Below are 22,375 nucleotides of genomic sequence, written 5' to 3'. Positions count from 1 at the left end.
GCCCACTTTCCAGCCCCCCTCCTGCTGACAAATTTTATGCAAAGTCATAAAAGGAAAGTGCTTTCCAGTGTGTGCAGGCTGAGGATGCTCTTAGTGCAACAGAACACAAAAATTTCAACAGGAGTCCAAAAATTAAACTGTTCTTAACCAAATTAGTAACCGAATCTCTGAGAATGAAGGGTCTCTTTAGTTGAACGTTCAGTATTAACTACAGAAATGTACTTGTACTAAATTCATTTAGGAAATAGGATAAAATGAAGACACTAGAGCATTAGGTTTATTTAAAGATTATTCATATTTCATTTTTTCCAACTAAAAACAGACTCTAACATATTATGAATAATCAAGTAAAGATATTATACATACAATGAAGAAAAATATCATAATTTTCCCATGAATTTTTACAGAATTTTTAGTTCTGGATTTTTGTTTTATTAATAGGAGTGATGGGCACGGAAAATTTAACAGAATACTATTCCTAGACCTGCCACCTGTTAAAAGTTTGAGAATCACTATTTTAGCAGAATTATAGGCAACTAGTACTATGCGGAAGTTGTGACAATTTAAAAATTAAGTGGATCAATGGCACACAATGAGACTAGAGGGCAGAAACAGAGTTTTATGCTTTCCCAAATCAAGACGTGAAGATCAAAAGTTAGTTTACAATTAAGGAATCAGAATTTGGTGTATGTATCTCCGTACTTTTTACTTAAAGAGACAGAGTTTCAAGTAGTTCTAAGACCAATAAATGAGGTGTCTAAGAAATAATTTCTAGTTTTTACCTTAAAAACCAGACTGTTCCTAAGTATTTCATATCTAGATGATACTCAATGCCAGATGATACCAAGAAATTGGAATTATTGTTAATTTTGTTAGATGTAAATATGGCATTGTGGTGATGTAAGAATACAACAATATTTTTCAGAGATGTATTTGGAAATACATATGAATAAGATGACAAGAAGTCTGGAATTTGGTTTAAAACACTTTGGGGACTTCCCTGGTGGTGCAGTGGTTAAGAATCCTCCTGACAATGCAGGGGACATGGGTTCGAGCCCTGGTCCGGGAGGATCCCACATGCCATGGAGCAGCTAAGCCCATGCGCCACAACTACTGAGCTTGCTCTTTGGAGCCCGCAAGCCACAACTACTGAGCCCACGTGTCACAACTACTGAAGCCCGTGCGCCTAGAGCCCGTGCTCCACAACAAGAGAAGCCACTGCAATAAGAAGCCTGCACACCGCAACAAAGACCCAATGCAGCCAAAAATAAATAAATAAATAAATTTATTTTAAAAAACCCAAAACACTTTGGAGGCAGCAGCAGTGATAGAGATGGGTAAAGCAGGTGTAAATTTTGAAATTCTGGGCGAGGGGTATGCAGTATTGTTATACTGTTACACTTTTGTAGTATATATTCAAAATGTTTCATAAAAATCTTTAAAGAATAAATAAGAAATAGAACTATGTAGAGTTAAAGAATTTCATACCATCTGATGTTTTTAAAATGGATGATTCAAAAGAGAGTCATTTTGCTGAGATCTCTATACTCACTGGAATTTTAGAGCTTAGAATATGGGTACAAGTATGAAGATTAAAATGTTCATTCTAATTAATATGTAGTTACTTAAGAAAACCAGTCAACTTTCCCTTTAGATACATGGATGACATTCAACTGCATGAAGAAAGATACTTCAGGAAATGCTAGTTTTGCTCAGTGAATAAATGAGTATTAAATAGCTATGATTTTCCTATAGAAACATAACATTCAGTAAGATTTATTTTTCTGATTGCATTATAATTGGGTTAAAAATGCAGCAACTAAATGTGGCTCATTTAAAATGGTGCCCAGGTTTCTCTTTATTTAAATAGGAGTAGAGTTCTATATACATAGAGCAAATGCTAAAAAAATCTTAATTTTTTTATTGACATGAACAAAAGGTTGCTTGTTGGAAAAAGCATTAAGACAAAAGTGGGCTCACAGTCTGGCTTTTGCACCTGTCTGAACCATTCAGGAAGAAACCTGGCTGGACCCTGAAGTGAGTTCAACTCATGTCTACCCAAAACAGCAGCTGCTTGGAAATAGGACTTTAAGATTTCTCCCGTTCAAGCTTGAATTTTTTTCTTTTTTAACAAAGGCAAAATCTCTTGTGGTAGCAAGAAGTTATTTTAATATTTAAAAAATTAATCTAATAGAATTTGTTTTCTCAGGTAGGAAGAGTTTTTACATTTTTCTACATATTCATATTGTTCTCTTTTGAAAATTAATGTTTTGGGACTTCCCTTGGTGGTCCAGTGGTTAAGACTCCACACTCCCAATGCAGGGGGCCCAGGTTCGATTCCTGGTCAGGGAACTAGATCCTGCATGCAGCAACTAAAGATTCTGCATGCCTCAACAAAAGATCCCACAGGCCATAACAAAGATCCCGCGTGCTGCAACTAAGACCTGGTGCTGCCAAATAAATAAATAAATATTTTTTAAAAAAGAAAGAAAACTAATGTTTTATTCTTCTAGGAAAATAAACTAGAAATATGATGACACTTTACAAAGCTAATACCCTATAAACTGGTCATACTGTGTACATAAACTGGTCTAAAGTAATAACTTGAAATGTGGTTACAGCTGTATATGAAAAATATTCTTTGTACATCCACAGGATGCAGTATTTTGCATCCACTAAATTCATGCTTTAAAGAATACCTAAAGACTAGGGAAATGCTTATGGTATATGTTGAGGAAAAGCACAGTATATTTATTTTTATAAATTTATTTATTTTATTTATTTAGTTTTGGCTGCATTGGGTCTTTGTTGCTGCGCGGGCTTTCTCTAGTTGCAGTAAGCAGGGGCTACTCTTTGTTGCGGTGCGCAGGCTTCTCACTGTGGTGGCTTCTCTTGTTGCGGAGCACGGGCTATAGGTGCGCGGGCTCAGTAGTTGTGGCACAGGGGCTTAGTTGCGCCGCGGCATGTGGGAGCTTCCCCTACCAGGGCTCGAACCCATGTCCCCTGCATTGGGAGGCAGATTCTTAACCACTGCACCACCCGGGAAGCCAAAACAGTATATTTATAACCATAAAGTTTGGTTCCAATTTTGGAGAAAAAAATTCATATATGGAAAATAGAAACGAAATACACCAAAATAATGATAGTAGCTAAAATCTTGGGTTGCATGATTTCCTTTACCAAATTTTCTATAGTCTTCAGATTTTCCATGAGAATGCATTTTCATTTAAATGAGGAAAAATTTACATATACTATTATAATGGCCTTACTACTTCTTTCAGCATTGCTGACACAAACCACAATCAAACAGAATGAAATTTGGCACCAAACATATGTTTTCTACTCTGTTATATTTGCCTATCAGGAGCTAGGAAAAATTGTTGCCCCCTCCCCCGACAAAAAAATCTTAACTCCTAGATTGATTCTGGGTCTCTTGGGATAACCTCAACATAAAAGTGTTTTTTTTAAGGGCTGGTAATGTTTCACTTCAGAATAAGTTTTTTTTTCTTTAAGATTCTCTCAAATATATATGTTGTGTATATATATATAATAAATATTTATATTATATATACATGTAATATATATTTTTTACCAGAATTACAATTTTACTGGCCTGTACAAGAATATAGATATTTGTGCTTCTAAGTAAAAAAGCAGTACACTATTCTTTATTACACAAGGGTCTTAGATAACTGATATGGCAGTCCCATTCATCAAGGGAAATTCCTTCCTTCCACTATACATGGTAGTGGCATAAGCAGATTGCTATGGGTCTTTGATCACAAAAAAATGTTTCCTAGTCTCAGTAAGGTGTATGGGTCCATAAAGAAAATAAATAAGATGATGTATTTTCGACACTAGAAATAATGCATATAACCTTCGTAAGAGAATCTTTTAGGGCATGGACCATGACTTCTACAAATTTATAACAAAGTCCACGGGGCTGGGCATATAGTAGAAAACTAAGAAATACTTGAAGAATGAATTACATTTCCATAGGCAATTTTATTTGCCTACTGTTTAGAAGCACAGTTTAAAATGGTGGTGTGGCAGAAGGCTTTGATATTGTAAGAGATGTAGGAATGACTATGGCTCCTTCCCATCCTGTAGGTACTCCGCTACTTCTGTGTGAATGCTTACAAAGTCACTGATAGAACTAAGCATTATGATATGATCAGATGGTACCAAATGGCATTCTTTGACTATGTCATAATCATGCTGTGCTCCTTGGCTCCTAACTCAATGGTTCGTACTTAACGAGACAAAGAATGCCCCAAACGAACAGTCTAGCTTATTTAATAAGGTGATTTTGTTTTATTTTCTGCCGTGGCAATATTCTCAATCAAGAAAATATCAGTCAATGCCTGTCTTGTATGTGTAATACATTCACTTTCAACTCAGTAAATAGGTCAAAGCAGTGTCCTCTGACTACCTCCAAAGTGCAAAATAAATAAATTTTTAAAAATTAAAAATAGAGTTTATAGATATGTAAATTTTAGGCCCTGATGAGAGCGAGGAGATAGAAAAAGTAACATCCTAAGACTATATGCAGGGTTTCTCTAACCAAAGACTGGTCATCACAATATGGTGCCCACATGAAGAGTTTGGGTGGCTTAAAGAAATGCTAACAATTTACTATGAAAAATAAGGCTAATGTGCCTTATTAAAGGCTGTTTAATGTCTAATAGCTGATAAGTAGTAACATAGCTATTCTTTGTAGACTTGCACAATCAGAATTTAATTTCCGTAGCTCAGAAGATTCAAAGTTCATGTTTCTGTACAAAGCATAAGTTTCTAGATTGTACTAAATATATGTAAACTTTTATATTTAATAATCAATGTTTTTTAGGGTGTAGGATAGATGCCAAAATCATTTTATTCTCAAATTAATTTTTCTGTCCATACTTGCATATTTCTATTCTTAAGAAAATGCAAACGGGAGGAGAAAGTAGTATTCTTGAGAGAAAACTGCATGCCAGGAAATGCTAGCTCTTAGCCTTTGTGTTTTTAACCAAATTACAAGTATTATTTGTTTAAAAAGGTATATGTGAGGCAATTTTCACTGAAATAACTTCAGCTCTGAAACATATTATGACACCAAAAATGTCCCAAATATATAATGAAACAATGAACTTTAAAATATCACTTTTAAAGTTTCCCTTTAATTTTCTGATGAAACATTTAATATGTGCTATTATAGGAAGGTAACCATTAAAAATGAATATACTTGAATTCAAAACTAGATTTTGTTTTTTACTCAAATCTCTAAAGTGTTTGACAATTTGACACTGTATTTTACTAGTCCCAATTTATTTAATAATTCTAATTTTATAATCCAAGAAGTATATACTTTTTGTCTGCCCACTTTTAATTAGTAAATTAGTAGTGTGCTTATTATTAATATCCCTGATTCTGAACTAATGAATTATTTCGAAAATGGTAGTATTTAAATTAGAAAGTGCCAACATCGACAATGGCATCTGTTGAATGCAAATACAAATCTTCCTCTACTTGTGATGGGGTTACATCCTGATAAACCCATCGTAAGGTGAAAATAACCGTAAGTTGAAAATGCATTTAATACATCTAATCTACCAAACATCATAGCTTAGCCTAGTGTACCTTAAACGTGCTCAGAACACTTACGTTAGCCTGCAGTTGGGCAAAACTATCTAACACAAAGCCTACTTTATAATAAAGTATTGAATACCTCGTGTAATTTATTGAATACTGTACTAAAAGTGAAAAACAGAATGGTTGTCAGTGATGGGTTATTCACTCTCGTGATCGTGTGGCTGACAGAGCTGAGGCTCACTGCCCCTGTCACTGCCTACCTCGTGACAGTGTTGTACCACATGTCGCTAGCCCGGGAAAAGACTGAAATTCAAAGTATGGTTTCTACTGAATGTGTATTGTTTTCTCACCATGGTGAAGTTGAAAACTCTTAAGTGGAACCATCGTAAATTGGGGACCATCTGTAACTAATTTCAGCAATCCAGCAATCAACTAAATACCACATTAACTACAAGACAGAGTAAAAGACACCAGAGTGTCATTAAACAATATCTCTTGAATACTTTCTACATGTCAGACATTAAAATAGCCACTAGAGAACCCAATGACCAGACACATAATGTTAGCAATAGGAATAATATTTATATAAAAGATGGTGGGTATGGAACCCTTCTGTGTTCCTTAAAGTCAGTGGATGATTTAATAAGGAGTCTGTCACCTTTATCAATTCCTTATGCTTGACTTGTATTAAGTAGTGGATTCTCATTTTGTTTGGGGTTCGGGTAAAAGGGGTGGGTCAAATGACACATTACTTGAAATAAATATAAACTCACATTCTCTTTCTCCCTTGTCTCCCCTAATTATGTTTATTCTCTATATTGTTAATTGTGGAACAAATAAATTATACGACAGTTTTATAAAGTTAATTAATTTTATCCCAGATTTTTATGATATGGTTGCCTGCATTTGAAGAAGGTTACAGAAAATGATGACTGAAAAACCTACTGACATGTAACTGATGGTCCTATTCATCCTAAGCGCATGGGAAGAGTGTTCTTTGGTGTATGCCTACTATTTGTGGTCTGTTACTATTTCTGACCCTGACTCTTGGGTTCATTGCCTTTGCTCAGAAAGCATCACCCAAGAGTTTAAATTACACTTTTGCTAGACGTTTTAAAGAAGGTACTAATTATACATTCATGGTTTAGTTTAGTTCATTGCTCTTTTGGTATAATCAAAGACAATACAACTCAAAAGTTGTCTGTCATAACCTTCTTAACTGTCGCCCATTGTACTGTCACAGTTACATAAGAGCCACTTCAACAGCTCAACTAATCTATGGATATATTTAGTCCCTACTCTCAGAGGCTTTTAAAAGAGCAAATCATAATCCAAAATTTGAAATGTGTTAAAATGACACTGGTCATAAGCGTCCCAATTGCTCCTAAACAAGTTAAAGCAGCATGATAAATTTGCTGGAGTCCATACACCCCTTAATTATAATGAATAATCTTTAGAATAAAATATTAATCATTTAACTTTTTCAAAATTAATCATTTTTATCTTTCTACTGTTAATTTTCTTTCAGTTATTACTTTTATGTTATTTGGTTTTAATATAGTACTAATACATTTAAGCCAATATAATATTTTTCTTCAAAAACAAACAAAAAAATCGATGTAGTAAACTGTTAACATTTTAACTTTTTAAAAAGATGTTCCCCAAGTTACATAGATAGAGAATTTAGGCGATCAAAATAAATTAGGACAGCAAGTCAAAATTCAAACTGGCAAAACACTTGGGTAAAAAAGTAACACAAATCTTCCTGTTTTAGGGATCACTAGATTGTGTTATTACTTTTATATAATCGACAAAGGAAGAACTAAAGAAAAAACAAGACACAGCAAAACCCAGAAAATTAGGTCATAATGAAACAACTAATTTCTTCGTCTTAAGGCATCATATTATTTCACCTGGAACCATTCACTGGGTTGGCACTTGTTTACCTGAGGTGTTCAGTGCACCTCTCTCTGATTCCCTGTCCTATTTGTACTTTTGACAGAAAGAGGAGTCTCTTTCCAAACAAGGCTAGCTTTGTAACAAAGCAAGCCAAGGAAACAAACAGGGCACCTGGCAATTTCCAACCACTTCCAGGGAGAGACAGCAAAACTCTCCAAGTGCTCTTATAAGCACGTATTATGGAAAATACTGCTTAAAAAAAAAAGTTTCCTTTTTCGAAGACTTATTAAACATTCCCTGCCCCTCATTTGGAATAGAAGCAGGTGTGGAAAGGGTCCTGTAAGTATAATTCTCTGCAGAAGTTCCACCGAGAGGGCAGTTACCGTCGTCACCTGCAAAGCCTCTGCGGCTGCGAAGGCGGGACTCCCAACACCAGAAGCACAGGGGTTGGGGGGCGGGAAGTATCCGAAGTCTGGCCAAGTTGAGAGCAGCCGGCACACAGGTTTGTTGGGCGGGGAAGCCTGCACAGACCTCCCCCCACCTCACGCCCGGCAAATTTCTCTCCCCTCCTTCTCACGTCCCGAAATCCTCCTCTCCTCTCCCTCACACGCCCCTAAATCTTCTCCGTTCCCTCTCACGCCCCCCAAGTCTTCCTCTCCCTCAAGCTGCCTCCTGGAGTCACTCGAATTCCCTCTCGCCCTCTTGAGTTTTAACTGACTCTTTTCCCTTAAGATAGCTCCGCTCAAGATCCCCGAGTTCCCGCGCGACCGCCGGCTCCCGGCCCGCCGACACTCACGAGAAGAAGGGATCATCCTCAAAGCTGCTGCTCAGCATCCCGAACATCCTGGCTCTGTCTCGGGCGGCGGCGTTTGCGGACAGATTGGAAAACGATGTAACGCCGCGGCCGCGACCCGAGCCAGCCGGTCCAGCACTGTCAACGCTTGTCTCCCAGTCGCTAAGGCCGTGCCCGTCGGGAAAGGCGGTGCTTGACGCGGAGCTGCTTCTCCATTGGACGCTGGTCCCATAACGTCACCAAGATGAGGCGGGGAAACAATGTGCCACTGCCATGGCAACCGCCATAAACACAGGAGACTGGAAGTTTGGCCACGCGCCAGCCAGCCAGGCAACCCATTGTGAAGCCTCAGGTAGCATAAGATAGCTTGTTCTCTGGGCTGCAGGAACACAGAAATCAGTCTACCCGCTGTGTGACCTTGGGCAAATGCCCCTCGGCCTCGAACCCCAAGTCTCTTTTCCGGAAAATGGAGATGGGTCAAGATTTAGGCTAAATGTCATCCAAAGACCCATTCACCGGCCACATTTTGTGATACACAGCAGAGTCCTATATCCGAAACACTCTGTGGTGGTTGGTCGGACACTGTGAACAAATAATAAGAAAAGATATGCAAAAAGTTTTTGAGTACAGTTAATAGTGTACCCAGTACTTGAGGGGAATGGGATGAGGCCTATCAGATTTCAACAAACAATATTTGCCTTTTGTGAGCCTGAACTGAAAGCAGTGTTTCCCAAAGTGGGAAATGTTTAAGCTTTACGTAGACATGTTATTTAAAAATAAGATGAGAACTTTGCTCTTTTCCATCCTCTTTCCAGTCCCTATTTCAAGAAGCAAGTCTCATTTTGATACTGGTATGTCTTTAACACCTTCTCCAGCATTCCTTAACAGAGCAGGACTCAGGCACAAGGCCTGCAGCAAGCAGCCATAGCCAACTAAAATTCCATTACTGTATATTTTTGTTTTAATTATATTTATGTCTGAGCCTTCTGTTTATGGCAAGTGAAACTGGTTTTAAATTTAAAGCAGTAACTAGTCTTTAAACACTAAGCGAAAAAGTGAGCTAATTTAAGGAAACAGTACAGGTGGGATTTGGATATATTGGGGGGAGGGGGGAGGGGGGAAGGGGGAGGGCATCATGACAGTGGTTCTCATATTATTGAGCTTTGGAAAACACTGTCCTGAGAACTTGCAGGAGCCTAGAGAAACGTGGAGAAGAAGAAAGAAAGAACATTAAAGAGAAGAACAATTGAGTCTAAGAAGAGAAAATGCACCTTGCACGTCCATCCTTAATTAAGGGGGCTCCCCAGCCTCTCTAGAGGGCTGTCATGTGGAGACAGAGTGTTATCCATGGCTCCACAGGGCCTCCTGGGATTGGGCCAGAGAAGTGGCACTCTGCCAGAGGGAAGAAGCGTGCAGGGCCTGATTTGGAGGTGGCAGGAGTACTCAGGGTTATTTTGGGAGCCAGAAATTTAATCCTTTGGACCTTTTACCTCCCCACCTTTAGCCAAGTTCTCTGGCAGCCCCCCTTTCCCGAGACTGGTGACATGAGGTTGGGCAGCCTTCACAGCCCAAGTTGAGATAGTATAGCCCTTCCAGGGAAGAGGATATTTTCTTCCCCAGCCTCAGAATGAAGTTCAGAGAGCATATACATATTAGGGATCTTCTTGATTAGTTTCAAGGCAAAAAAAAAAATAGTTTCAGAAGACCTGAAATTATTTTCTCTTTAAAATAATACAACCCAAGATGTTAAGGAGGCCACGCTTTAAAAAAAAAACACAAAAAAAAACTTAAATGAAATGGGGTAAGTTATTGGTGATAAATGATAGGATTAAAATAGTTCTGGATTAAGGTCAAATAAAGCAACTTGTGAGAAGTTTTTCCCCTTTGTTCCCATTGGGATTTTTCTTAGAATTGCACTGTTAAAACATAAAAACTTTAGTCCAGGCACAGGTTAGTCAGGGAGTTACCTGGAGCTTCTAAAAACAGTTTGGGCCTAATGGCCAATGCTTAAAAAATAGTTAGTAGAGGAAAAAGGACAGTTGAAGCTAAAGAGACCTCATCAGTTTCAGATCAGATAGGTAAAGAGGGAGGAGGTGAAAGATGAAGTGGGTTGGCAGAGGATGAATACCAGAGGAGGGGAGAATAGAGATTCAGAGCAGGACTAAGGGGAGAAGGTCCTGGACCTGGCTGTAGATAGAAAAACAATAGCTCATATTTACTGAATGTGTGCCAGGCACTGTTATAGGCACTTCATGTGTATTAACTCATTAAATCCTCACAAGATTTTTATGGAGTAGCAATGGATTTTTATCTCCATTTATAGGTAATGCAACCAAGACACAGAGAGGCTAAGAAAATTGCCAAAGTTCACACAGCCAATAATTGAATTGGGTGGGGTGCCTGGAGTTTTCCCTGGTGGGGGCTACTTACACCAATGTGGGTGATGGGCCACACTTAAAGATGCAGGATGAAAGCAAGTTATTATTTCTCAAAATTATGCTGACAAACTAAAAAATGGACCCAAATTAAACAGTATAAAATTCAGTGGGAATATATTAAAATCAATTCAATTCAATTGTACAAATATCTACTGAGTGCCTACCCTCTGTCAGTGATTGATCTAGACACTGAGTTGTTGGTGAACAAAACAGACAAAAATCCCTGTCCTCCTGGAGTGTATATTCTTGTGAGGGCAGAATGAAAATAAATAACATAGAAAGTAGTACGTTAAAAGGTGATAAGTGTTAGGGGAAAAAACCAAGCAGGATAAGGGGGATGGAGGTGTGTAGTTATAAACAGGGAATTCTGTGTAGGCCTCATCGTGAAGGTGAATTTGAGCAGGCTCACTGGAAAGAAGTGGACATGTATTGGAAGAGCATTCCAGGCCAGTGCAAAGGTCCTGAGGTAGCATGTGCCTGGTGTATATATTGCACAGTTTATTCATAGGTCCTGAAACTTACCTTCAGAGGAATGAGATAAGTCAAGTAAAGTGAAAATTACCTATTAGGATAATAGCTCCTGTTTGTACTTCTTATGTTCCAGGCATTGTATTAAGTGCTTTGTATACATTTTCTCATTTAATTCTTACAACAACTCTGTATACTAAGACAGGGGTCCCCAACCCCTGGGCCGTGGACTGGTACTAGTCCGCGGCCTGTTAGGAACCGGGCCACACAGCAGGAGGTGTGCGGCGGGTGAGCAAGCAAAGCTTCATCTGCTGCTCCCCATTGCTCCCATCGCTCACATTACCGCCTGAACTATTCCCCACCCTCCATCCCTGGAAAAATTGTCTTCCACAAAACCAGTCCCTGGTGCCAAAAAGGTTGAGGACTGCTGTACTAAGATGTTTGTCTCCATATTACATATGGAAAACCTGAGACACAGAGAAATCTGGTGATTATCCAGTCAATTCAAATCCAAATTAGCCCTATTCCAAAGCTAGTATTCTTGCCACCACCCTGCTTTATCTCCCTATAAAAAATTAATCATTTACTGAGTATCTCTAAGTACTAGACACTTTTACATATATAATCTCCAGAGAAGCAAGAATAACTACAATTCTGCAGCCTGTGGAACGAAAACCACATTCACAGGAAGATAGACAAAATGGAAAGGCAAGGACTATGTACCAGATGAAGGAACAAGATAAAACCCAGAAAAACAACCAAATGAAGTGGAGATAGGCAACTTTCCAGAAAAAGAATTCAGAATAATGATAGTGAAGATGATCCAGGACCTCAGAAAAAGAATGTAGGCAGAGATCCAGAAGATGCAAGAAATGTTTAACAAAGACCTAGAAGAATTAAAGAACAAACAGAAGAATTAAAGAACAAACAAACAGAGATGAACAATACAATAACTGAAATGAAAAATACACTAGAAGGAATCAATTGCAGAATAACTGAGGCAGAAGAACGGATAAGTGACCTGGAAGACAGAATGGTGGAATTCACTGCCTCGGAGAAGAATAAAGAAAAAAGAATGAAAAGAAATGAAGACAGCCTAAGAGACCTCTAGGACAACATTAAACACAACAACATTTGCATTATAGGGGTCCCAGAAGGAGAAGAGACAGAGAAAGGACCAGAGAAAATATTTGAAGAGATTATAGTTGTAAACTTCCCTAACATGGGAAAGGAAATAGCCACCCAAGTCCAGGAAGCGCAGAGAGTCCCAGGCAGGATAAACCCAAGGAGAAACACACCAAGACACATAGTAATCTCTAACCACACTACAACTTAGGTTTCATTTGGAAAGTCACTGACCAAGTTGAGAGAATACAAAGAAAAGCATGAAACCCACGACAACCCTACAACTCTATTAAAAATACCAAGAGTTTGAAATGTCAGTGTGCCCTCTTTTCTTTCATCTATTAATTAAAAAATAGCTATATCCCGAGCACTATTCTAGGCATTGAGGATTCACAACTCCCTGGCCTCTTGGATCTTACATTCTTGCAGACAGCTCTTTTACCAGCTAATTTGGCAAGTATTATTGTTACAGCACTTCAGAATTTTCAAAATGCTTTTGAAGACATTATCTCAAGTGCCCAAGAAGTAAACAGGTTCTTGAGTGCTGGACTTTCAGACTTAATTCTAGCTCTGCAGAGCCATGGGTGTTAGGCCATGATAAATATCTTTACTACAGTTAATTTCAACGTGTCTAGGGTTTCACTGTCTCAATCCATTTGTCTTAAACTGTGCACAGAGATGCTGCAGGAGAGTTACAGCAAATTCACAGGGGGTGCCATGCGACATTTAAAAATTTGAAGGAGGACTTCCTTGGTGGTCCAGTGGTTAAGAATCTGCCTGTCAATGCAGGGGACAGGGGTTCAATCCCAGGTACGGGAAGATCCCACATGCCGTGGAGCAACTAAGCCCGTGCACCACAACTACTGAGCCCTCACTCTACAGTCCGCGAGCCGCAAGTACTGAGCCCATGCGCCTCAACTACTGAACCCCGCACACCTAGAGCCCATGCTCCACAATGAGAGAAACCTCTGCAAATGAGAAGCCAGTGCACCACAATGAAGAGTAGCCCCTGGTCACCACAACTAGAGAAAGCCCGCATGCAGCAATGAAGACCCAGAGTAGCCAAAAAAATAAAATTTTTTCTTTTAATTAAAAAATTTCAAAGGAAACAGAAACTTGACATCTGTCAGATGTTGTGAATCTACTGGCTTGAGATAGTTCACATATTTCAATACTGTGCTACATTCCTTAAGGTGATGTCATAGCTTTGGAAAGCTAGGTTTTTAGAAATTACCAGGATGACAAGGAAGTACCTTGTGAAAATCAACGTGGAGAAGGAAATGTTGATGGCAAAGCTCAATCTGTTCCCGAAGTTTGAGAAGTTAAGCCATGCTAGAGTGGCACACATCTGTCAGTGTGATTATTTAAGAATGATATAAAAATTTTTTTCTTTCAATGTATGTAATTTTTAAGAAGGCTACTGAGTTTCTAGGACATACATATTTAAGTTGTTTGGACTTAAGCTGTTGGTAATAAACAGAACCAACTACTGAGTATTTCTTCAGACCTAGGGGGCACAGTGAATATATTACTGAGGCACTAAGGGCTCATGACCTGAGATCATTTGGGGACATCTGTCTTAACCCCATGATCTTTCTTTCTTTCAAATTTTTAAAAATTAAAAGTTGTATCACAAATCCAATTTTTCTGAAAGGTATGATTCATTTTCTTTTTAGTGTTTATTCTCTTTTCAACTAGCCGTCTTACCAGCCCTCTTACAAGTTTGCATTATATTTTTATGAAAGATGGGAAATCATACATAGTGATAAAAGACATATAATAAAAGCATAGGTCCAAGGTGTTCAAACTCCCTGTTGGGGCCACCTCTGGTCCCTACAGCATCATTGTTCAAATTAGGAACAGTTGCCTCCCTCTTAAGATACTTCCATTAATGGGACAATTGTTTAGTAAATTTATAAATCTACAATGTGTACGGTATGACTGGTGCCCCCTTAGGTGTTGCACACTTGATCACGGTAGCCCCCTCCCAAGCATGAATTCTTTCTACTTGTCACTAGTTAATGTACCCAGCTCATCCACAAATTCATGAGCAAGAAATGTAATTTTATTTTCCTGTAGCTGAACTTGATTTATATTCTGTGTTCTCATTCTATTGGGGGTGACCCTTCCTTCTCTTCCAGGGAGACAATGCCAAGGTGGAGTTAGTTGCCAACTGTGCTGCATCCCTGAAGCCATCTTTATTCCACTCGCTGGGTGGAGTCAGGACACTAAGCGTATCACGATGTGTGGCACAGTCTGGCACAACGAAGAACCGTCTTGTCCTAAATGTCAATAGCATTCTTCTCCCTTGAGAATCATATTCTCTAAAGCAAGTTTTTCCTCCAGTGAAGTAAACCTTCAAAGCAAATTTGACTTCACAGAGAAAAATTTTCAACGCTAAGTCCTCCTTTTTGGTGCCTGCTGCTGAGGTGAGAGCCAGGAGTTTTGTTCACAGCACGCCACGAATAAGCAGCACACTTCTCCAGTGGTGTTTACGTTTATAGCTTGTTTTCTCTGTGGACACGTTATTTTGCACAAATTGTAATTGAGTCATATTTTATTTAGAAAAACATTGAGAAAATGTCACCTTTGAGGTATTGGTAACAAGAGATCTGCCTCTGCCGAAAGGTGCTTTAGGCAGCCCCTTGGAGGCAGAATCCGAGGCTTTAGTCCCTGGGCTGGGGTCCTAACGTTCAGGTGGCAAAAAGGAATTTTGTAGGAGAGAAGCAGAGGAATGTTCTGTCCTAGTGATGGAAGGCCAGAGAGGACAGAATAACACTGGGGAGGGAGTGAAGGCTCACTGTAGGGTCAGGGCTGAATCATGGATTATACTGTTGTTAAATATGGGCAAAATTTTGGCCTTTCCCACATTTCTTATATGTAAATCTTTGAGACTTGGATATTTTGAAGCACGTGCCATGTTCTTTTTAAAATATAGACTTAGCTAAGGGCTCACTTCCATTTACTAACAGTTTCCACCTAAAAATTGTCTACCAAAAGTTTTACAAATTTTATCCTAATTCTCTCAGTAACCCTGTGAGGGAGGCACCATCTCCATTCTGCAGAAGAGAACACAGATTCACGGAGGTGGAGTGATTTGCCAAGGTCCTCTAGCTGGAGACTAGTAGAAGAGGGATTCTGATCCAGATGGGGCCACTTCAAGGACATTTTCTTCTCACTACACCCCTAGGTAGTTCTCATAACGAAAAAGAACCTGATGGAGTGAAACGGCATATATGTGAAGCTGCCAAGATTGTCCAAACTTTGGCATAGCTTGTTTGGTTTAAGTACATCAAAAGGTTTTTAAATTTTCCTTAAAAACAAACAGTGGCAAAAATGTTATTTAATGAATAAAATGAAGGCTATTACTCCAAAGACAAGGAATCTGAATGACAATGTCAAGTAGAAATATGTTATACTAATTTTTTTTCTAAGTGACAAACTTTCCACAGAGACCCTAACGGAGCCATGTGTAGTTATGGAAATCCACACCCGAAGACTGATAAGTTTTTTAACTTACTTTTAAATTGAGGTGTAATTTAAATATGGAAAGTCCACTAATTGTAAATGTACAGCTCAATAAAATTTTACATACGAATAAACCTATGTAGACACCACCCAGTTGAAGATACAAAGCATTTCAAATACCCCAGAAAATTCCTTCGTGGTCCCTCCCAGATCATCTCTCTCAAAAGTAACTAGTATTCTGAGATTTGCTTCTTTTGCTTAACATTATGTTTGCAAAATTCACTCATATTATTGCATGTAGCAGTTTATTATTTTTCATTGCTGTATAATATTTTATTGTATGAATCTACCACAAGTAATTTACCCATCTACTGTTGATAGATTTTTGGATTGTTCCTTTTTTTTTGGCATTTCTGCTATGACCATTCTTGTACATGACTTAATTTTTCTTTTTTTTTGGCTGGGCCGTGCAGCTTACGGGATTTTAGTTCCCTGACCAGGGATTGAACCCGGGCCCGGCAGTGAAAGTGCCGAATCCTAACCACTGGACTGCCAGGGAATTCTCATGACTTAATTTTTAAAATCAATTTAACATTCAGCTGTTTTTTAATCTTTATTTTCATTGAAATTCGGAAAGCTTTCTACAGACAATAATTTCATAAGGAGGATTTTTCTATTGAGTCAACTCTTTGATGTTTGCAACTGTCTATATTTCTTTTGTGTCTAAAATAGAAGGAACATTTTGTTGCGTCTTTAAAAAATTGAAAAATTTTAGAATCACGAAGCCTAAAATAAGTTGAATAGTAGGTAGCATTCTTTAAGAAACACCATTGAGGTCATCTGTTCTCAGGAACTGTTTAATGTGACTGTCTAAAGCATTATTTTAAAAGTTATTTTTAAACCTTTGATAAGATTTGGAGAGAATTCAAGCTGTGGGTGGATGTCCCACTGTGAAGGCAATCATATGAGAAGGCTGTCCAGGGCTTGAGGGAATTATTTTGGAAAACTTTAAGAACTTGAATGCCTTCATCCTTGTCATATGCTTCGATGTGTTTACTATTTGAAGTGTTAGAAAAAATTTGCTTCCATCTTAGAAGAGTTGTTTTTAATTTCAAGGCCATGCAAGTTCTAATGCTCTCTGGGGTATATACTTGGGCATAACAAGATAAAGGGGTGACAGGGAGTTAATCATAAGTAGCTCCAACCTATACCTGGTTTCTTCCTAATTCATTTATCACCCTCAGACCCGGAATCTCCCTTGGGATACAGCCTCCAGCAGGGCTCATACTTTGGAATGGCACTGGAGCCTGTTGGGAGAAACTGAGGTGGGCCAGGCCTGGGGTTGCTGGTGGGCAGGAGAATGCTGTGTGGTCTGCTGCATGTTCTTAATGATAAAAGCTAAAACCTACTATGTGCTAGGCACTTTAATTCACAACAGTTCCATTACTCTTTTATAGAAGTAACTAAACAGGCTTTAGAGAGTTAATATGTGTAAGAGCGTATTGCTAGGAAGTAGTAGAGTTGGGACTGGAAGCCAGGTTGCCTGGCTGTAGAATCTGGGCTCTTGATCGATGCACTGGTATAACCCCTGCTGCCTTGCTGTCTGGCACACAGGAGACTAGCGGTCTCCTTTATCTCCAACTGAGGAAGGGGCTTTGCCTGGAGCCACAGTCAAAAACACAAACATCAGTAAGGGCCAGGTAAGTAATGAAAGTGAGAGAAGTGGAATAGGTAAGATGATAAGGAGAGTAAGAACAAACATTTATTGTTTCCACTGTGTGCCAGGCACCACTCTAAGTGTTTTACATGTTTTAACTCTCTTAATCCCCAAAACAATCTAATGAGATAGACACTATTATTACACCCATTTTACATGAGAGGAAGCTAATGGTCAGAGAAGAGCAAGCATGTGTTCAAGGTCACATATCCAGGAGAACCCTGGGAGTCTGGCTGGTAACCCACACTCTTATCCCTGTGCTGTATGGCCATGGGTGCCTGGAAGGGCGTGACAGTGGGCACTGGAGGGGGCTTGTCTCCAGCAAAGTGGGGAACTGCTACTCAGCTCCAGATGACTGCCCTGCAGAAATTCATGCCCACTGGTAGTATGGAACTTCACATGAAATCTTTCAATTTTTTAAAGTTAGCAGTTAAGAACAAGATACCCTAGCAGGCCAAACAATACAAGGCTGTGGGCTGAATCTGGCCCGCAGGCTTCGAGTCTGTGATCTAGTTACTGCGAGCTTGAGTTGTCATGGCAGGAAAGGATACTTGAGCCCAGTAGCATCCACGTACTGCCTTCTGAGCATAGCTCAAAGCTGCGCTGACAGCAAGGCCTGTGTTGTGAGAGCTGAGAAGTGCCCCGACTCCCAGCTGAAGGCCTTTGTGAGTGGATGCCAGTTGCCACATCACTGGCTGTCCATATCTTAAAATACTGGCACCAGGAAGCAGTAGTTTCATTTCTGCAGGATATTTAGATTACAAACTAATGTTTTTCATCTGGTGTGCAAACATTTAGCACAAGTTTATCAGTTTGGGGTATTATATTACCTTTCTAATTCTGCTGTCTTAAAGTAGACCTGAGATAATCTTGCCTGTGCTCTAAAATGCTTGCATCACAGTTTTGTAAGTTGAAGTACTTATGGTTTTTGACTCTAGCTCTAGGTTAGGCCCTCCCTCAATTGGAGGTAAATGAAACAGCTAGTCTCCTCTGTGCCAGAGAGCGGGTCAGCGGTCCCTGTATAGTTTTGGGGAAATTCAGACTTTCATAGTGTATGCAATAAAGTATCAAAAGCCCATTTATCCATATAAAAGCAATCTGTTAAACTAAATGTGATTGGATGCTTCCAAGAGCTTTTTCCCCCTTTTAATATTTGTTACTTGTTTACTTGCTACTTGTTTTGTCACTAGCCAGCATGTATAGGAGAGCTATACATTTTAAACAAAAAGCTTACTAGACAACAGTTTTGGAATTTTATTTCTTTTACTTAATTTTTCTCCCTTTGAATCCTTATTTTCATACTGGGCATGTACTCCGGGTTCTTAGAAAGAAAAATGTTTAAGGGTTGTATTAGTTTCTTGGAGCTGTCATAACAGAGTATCTGGGTGGCTTAAACAACAGCAATTTACTCTCTCACAGTTCTGGAGGTTAGAAGTCAAGCTGTCGGCAGGGCCGTGCTGGCTCTGAAGTCTCTGGGGAAGAATTCTTTCCTTGCCTCACTCCTTGGCTTGTCCCCATATCTCTCCAGTCTCTGCCCCCATCATCAAGTGGCCTGCTCCCCTGTGTGTTTCTGAATCCAAATTTCCCTCTCCTTATAAGGATGCCAGTCACTGGATTTAGGGCCCACCCTAATCCAGTATGACCTCATCTTAACTTGATTACATCTGCAAGGACCCTATTTCCAAATAAGGTCATATTCACAGGTTGCAGGTGGACATGAATTTTGGGGGGATGCTATTCAACCCAGTGCATGCATCCATTAGTAACTTGTACAGAAATAATCAGAATAGGCAGGGAACAAATTTTTCAGAATTAATAATTATATAAAACTTGGAATATAAGCCAACAGTCAGCTGGCAAGCTTGAGAGTTATATAATTTTACAGAACTTTACAGCATGTGTTTAGGATATTAGCCTCATTCCTTCTAACTTCTTCCTGCCTTTTCTACTCTCATTCTCTCCTTGGCCCTATTTTCTTCACTGACTTGTTAGGATTTCTCTTTTATCTGGTCATAGTCTTTGAATTATTATAAAATACCTGACGCTTCTCTGGAACAAAGAATGGAAGGAATAAATAAATAAATAAATAAAATAATAAAATAACCACCATTAATTTAATGGTAGTGTTGAGATATTGGCCTCCATTTGAGAACAAACTCATTATGAGAAGCTTTCTAACATGATAAAATGCCAGTGTAGATCTCAGAGTGATGTCTCTAATTGCCTAGACCTTTTTACATTAGGTATCTACATGAGTTATAACTCTTTTGTGAAGATAAAAAGGCTGCTGCAAGAAATAGCCCCAGTGCTGTAAGGGCTGTCAGACAGGAGGGCATCTCAAATGAGATTAATGATGTCTGCCTTAATATAAGAAGATTTAGCATAACCAAGATTATGGATTCTGCAGAAACCTGCCAGCACTCATTTATCTGGAATAAATACTATTTTTAATTAAAGTCCTAAGGTAGGTTATTCCTGAACTAATAAGATCTATAGCGATTACCTTTGCGAATTAATTTTCTTTCTTAATTCTCAGTCATTTTGATGATTATGGCTTATTCAGTCTTACTCATGGCAGTCAGCTTGTAGGACAAGCCGATTTCTAGCTAAAGGCACTAAATAACCCAGTATTTGTTTTTACATGGTCCTCTCATTTTCTAATTATATTTATCATTTAACCCAAATACTCTTATAGATCTGTCTGTCCAACTGAGCTGTATATGGCAAGTCGGCTTTATGAAATAAGATCACTCACAAGAGCATAAAGCTTCAATCAAAGTGAAATGGTAGGGAATATAAAATCAGAAAATTACAGCACTGCTATTTTTAACTATTTGTTTAATTGATTCTTGTTCTTTGCTAGGCACTGTACTTTTTGAGTGTTGTACACACATCAGCTCTAATCCACATACAAACTCTGCAAGATAGGAATTACTATTCCTGTTTACTAGATCATGGAACAGAGGCTTAGGTGGTTTAGGCTTAGGTTTAACTCTATAGCTCATTTCATACCACCATGCCATGCAGTCTCTGCCAACAGTGGCAATCATCCAGCTTTCAGCAGACCTCCATATAAACATCAGTGTTTATCAGTATGTAGTTCAACCAGGTTTTCAGTGACTCAATAGGGTTGGTTACTCTTGCGGTGTAACAAACCACCTCAAAACTTTGTGGTATGGAGGTGCCATTTTATTACATTCATAGATGCTGTGGGTAAGGAATTTAGACTGGGAAATGAAGATGGCTTATCTGAAGGGCCTCAGCTAGGGGGACTGTGGCTGCAGGAGTCTGCACTCACATACTGGTTGTTGGATGGAACCTCAGCTGGAACCGTCAGCCAGGACTCTCCATATTGCCTGGGTTTTCTCACAACACGGCAGCCCTTGAGTAATTGGCATCTTGTATGACAGCTCAGGGTTCTGGGGTGAATATCCCAGGAGAATTAGGCATAAGCCTTTCCTGAACTAGTCTTGGAAGTTATGCTGTGTCACTTCTGTTGTGTTCTGTTGGTTAAAAGCAAGTCACCAAGATTGACCCAGATTCAAGGAAGGGGATATAGACCCCTCCCCGCCCCCTCAATGGGAGAAGTGTCAAAGAATTTGCAGACATGTTTTAAAGCCATCACAGTGGGTAATAAATACTTAACTACATATTGTTACCTGTGGCTTACATGTTAGAGTTGAGGTTCTCATCTATCTCCCTGCCCCTTCCGGACGGCTCACCTGGTTGCCAGAAATATAAGCAAGGGCACGCTCCAGGCAAATGCACCTCTATTACTAGCTGGGACTCCTGCCCCTAATTTCTAGCTGATCCACGACTTTGATACATTGGCTGGGGAAGAGTTGAAGCACTGGGAGCCTCCTTTTCAACCTTTCTTCCTAAGACAGAGAGAATCAGACTATGCCTCTCGTTTACCTTAGATGGTTTTGCTTGGCTTTTTGGGAGTGAGAGCAGGCTGAAAAAATTCATATTTATTGCTTCACTCATATGAGATCACACACCTGGTTAATTCAATTTTTTAGTAAGTTAAAATATTTGTTGACAGGAAGATCCTGCTGGTGGAGACAGAAATCATTGATCAAAGGTTGGCTGGTGAATGTAGAATGAGAATTGAATTGAGCATTTTCCATGTGCTTACAATATAAGATGAATGAAAGGTTCTTTTTTTCCCTTAAAGGAGAAAAAGTTGAATAGACATGGCAACTACTTAAATGGAAAAGGAGGTGATTAGGCACATGAGTTAAACGGATGATTTGGTGCCTCCTTTCCCCTGGGCCCTCACCTCAAGACATCATACCATTTTGACATGGAGTCAAGCTGAAACATTCATGCCAGACCTCTCTAAATGGGATACATTCAGGCTCCGAGAACTACTCTTAACCGATGAGTACTGGCCTGGAATAGAGAACTGAGGAGCAATGGTGATTAGGAATTCTCAGGGTCGAAATGCCACTCACTCACTGTACATAAAGCTACTGCTGTCACAGCTTACTGTAACTTTATGAAAAGGATGCTTACTGTAACTTTATGAAAAGGATGCTTGTCCTTTATGTCTGTACATAAAGCTACTGCTGTCACAGCTTACTGTAACTTCATGAAAAGGATGCTTGTCAAGCGGCCTTTGGAAAGCTGGAAACGGGAGTATGCCACCCAGCAGCATTTGATGGAACTATTTTCTGAATTAGCAAAAATTTGGATGGGCAGATGTGCTGTGTAGTCAGGTTTCTTTAGGGTCTTCTATTTTTTTTTTTTTTTTTTTTTTTTTTTTTTTTTCTGTATGCGGACCTCTCACTGCTGTGGCCTCTCCCGTTGCGGAGCACAGACTCCAGACGCGCAGGCTCCAGACGCGCAGGCTCAGCGGCCATGGCTCACGGGCCCAGCCGCTCCGCGGCA

At 39.3% G+C, this 22,375-nt stretch overlaps 1 protein-coding gene and 2 non-coding genes across 3 annotated transcripts in view; 1 reads left to right on the top strand and 2 right to left on the bottom strand.

Annotated features, from left to right (window-relative positions):
* Window positions 1-8,407, bottom strand: part of MLF1 (myeloid leukemia factor 1) — a 35,747-nt gene extending 27,340 nt beyond the window's left edge. The window contains exon 1 of the mRNA XM_007454115.1: window positions 8,270-8,407. Within this exon, the coding sequence (XP_007454177.1) occupies window positions 8,270-8,316 (47 nt within the window). The 5' untranslated portion in view covers window positions 8,317-8,407. The remainder of the gene's footprint in view (window positions 1-8,269) is intronic.
* TRNAG-CCC (transfer RNA glycine (anticodon CCC)) lies at window positions 2,280-2,352 on the top strand. Its single transcript has one exon. It is a non-coding gene; the product is annotated as a tRNA-Gly (tRNA).
* Window positions 8,408-16,253: 7,846 nt separating the features above from the next.
* On the bottom strand, window positions 16,254-16,324 carry TRNAE-UUC (transfer RNA glutamic acid (anticodon UUC)). The gene has a single exon. It is a non-coding gene; the product is annotated as a tRNA-Glu (tRNA).
* Between the last annotated feature and the right edge of the window lie 6,051 nt (window positions 16,325-22,375).

This window comes from Lipotes vexillifer, unplaced genomic scaffold (genome assembly GCF_000442215.2).
Source record: "Lipotes vexillifer unplaced genomic scaffold, Lipotes_vexillifer_v1.1 scaffold641, whole genome shotgun sequence".
NCBI lineage: Eukaryota > Metazoa > Chordata > Mammalia > Artiodactyla > Lipotidae > Lipotes > Lipotes vexillifer.
The sequence above is the reverse complement of the archived record's forward strand: the minus strand, read 5'-3'. Positions and strand labels throughout refer to the sequence as shown.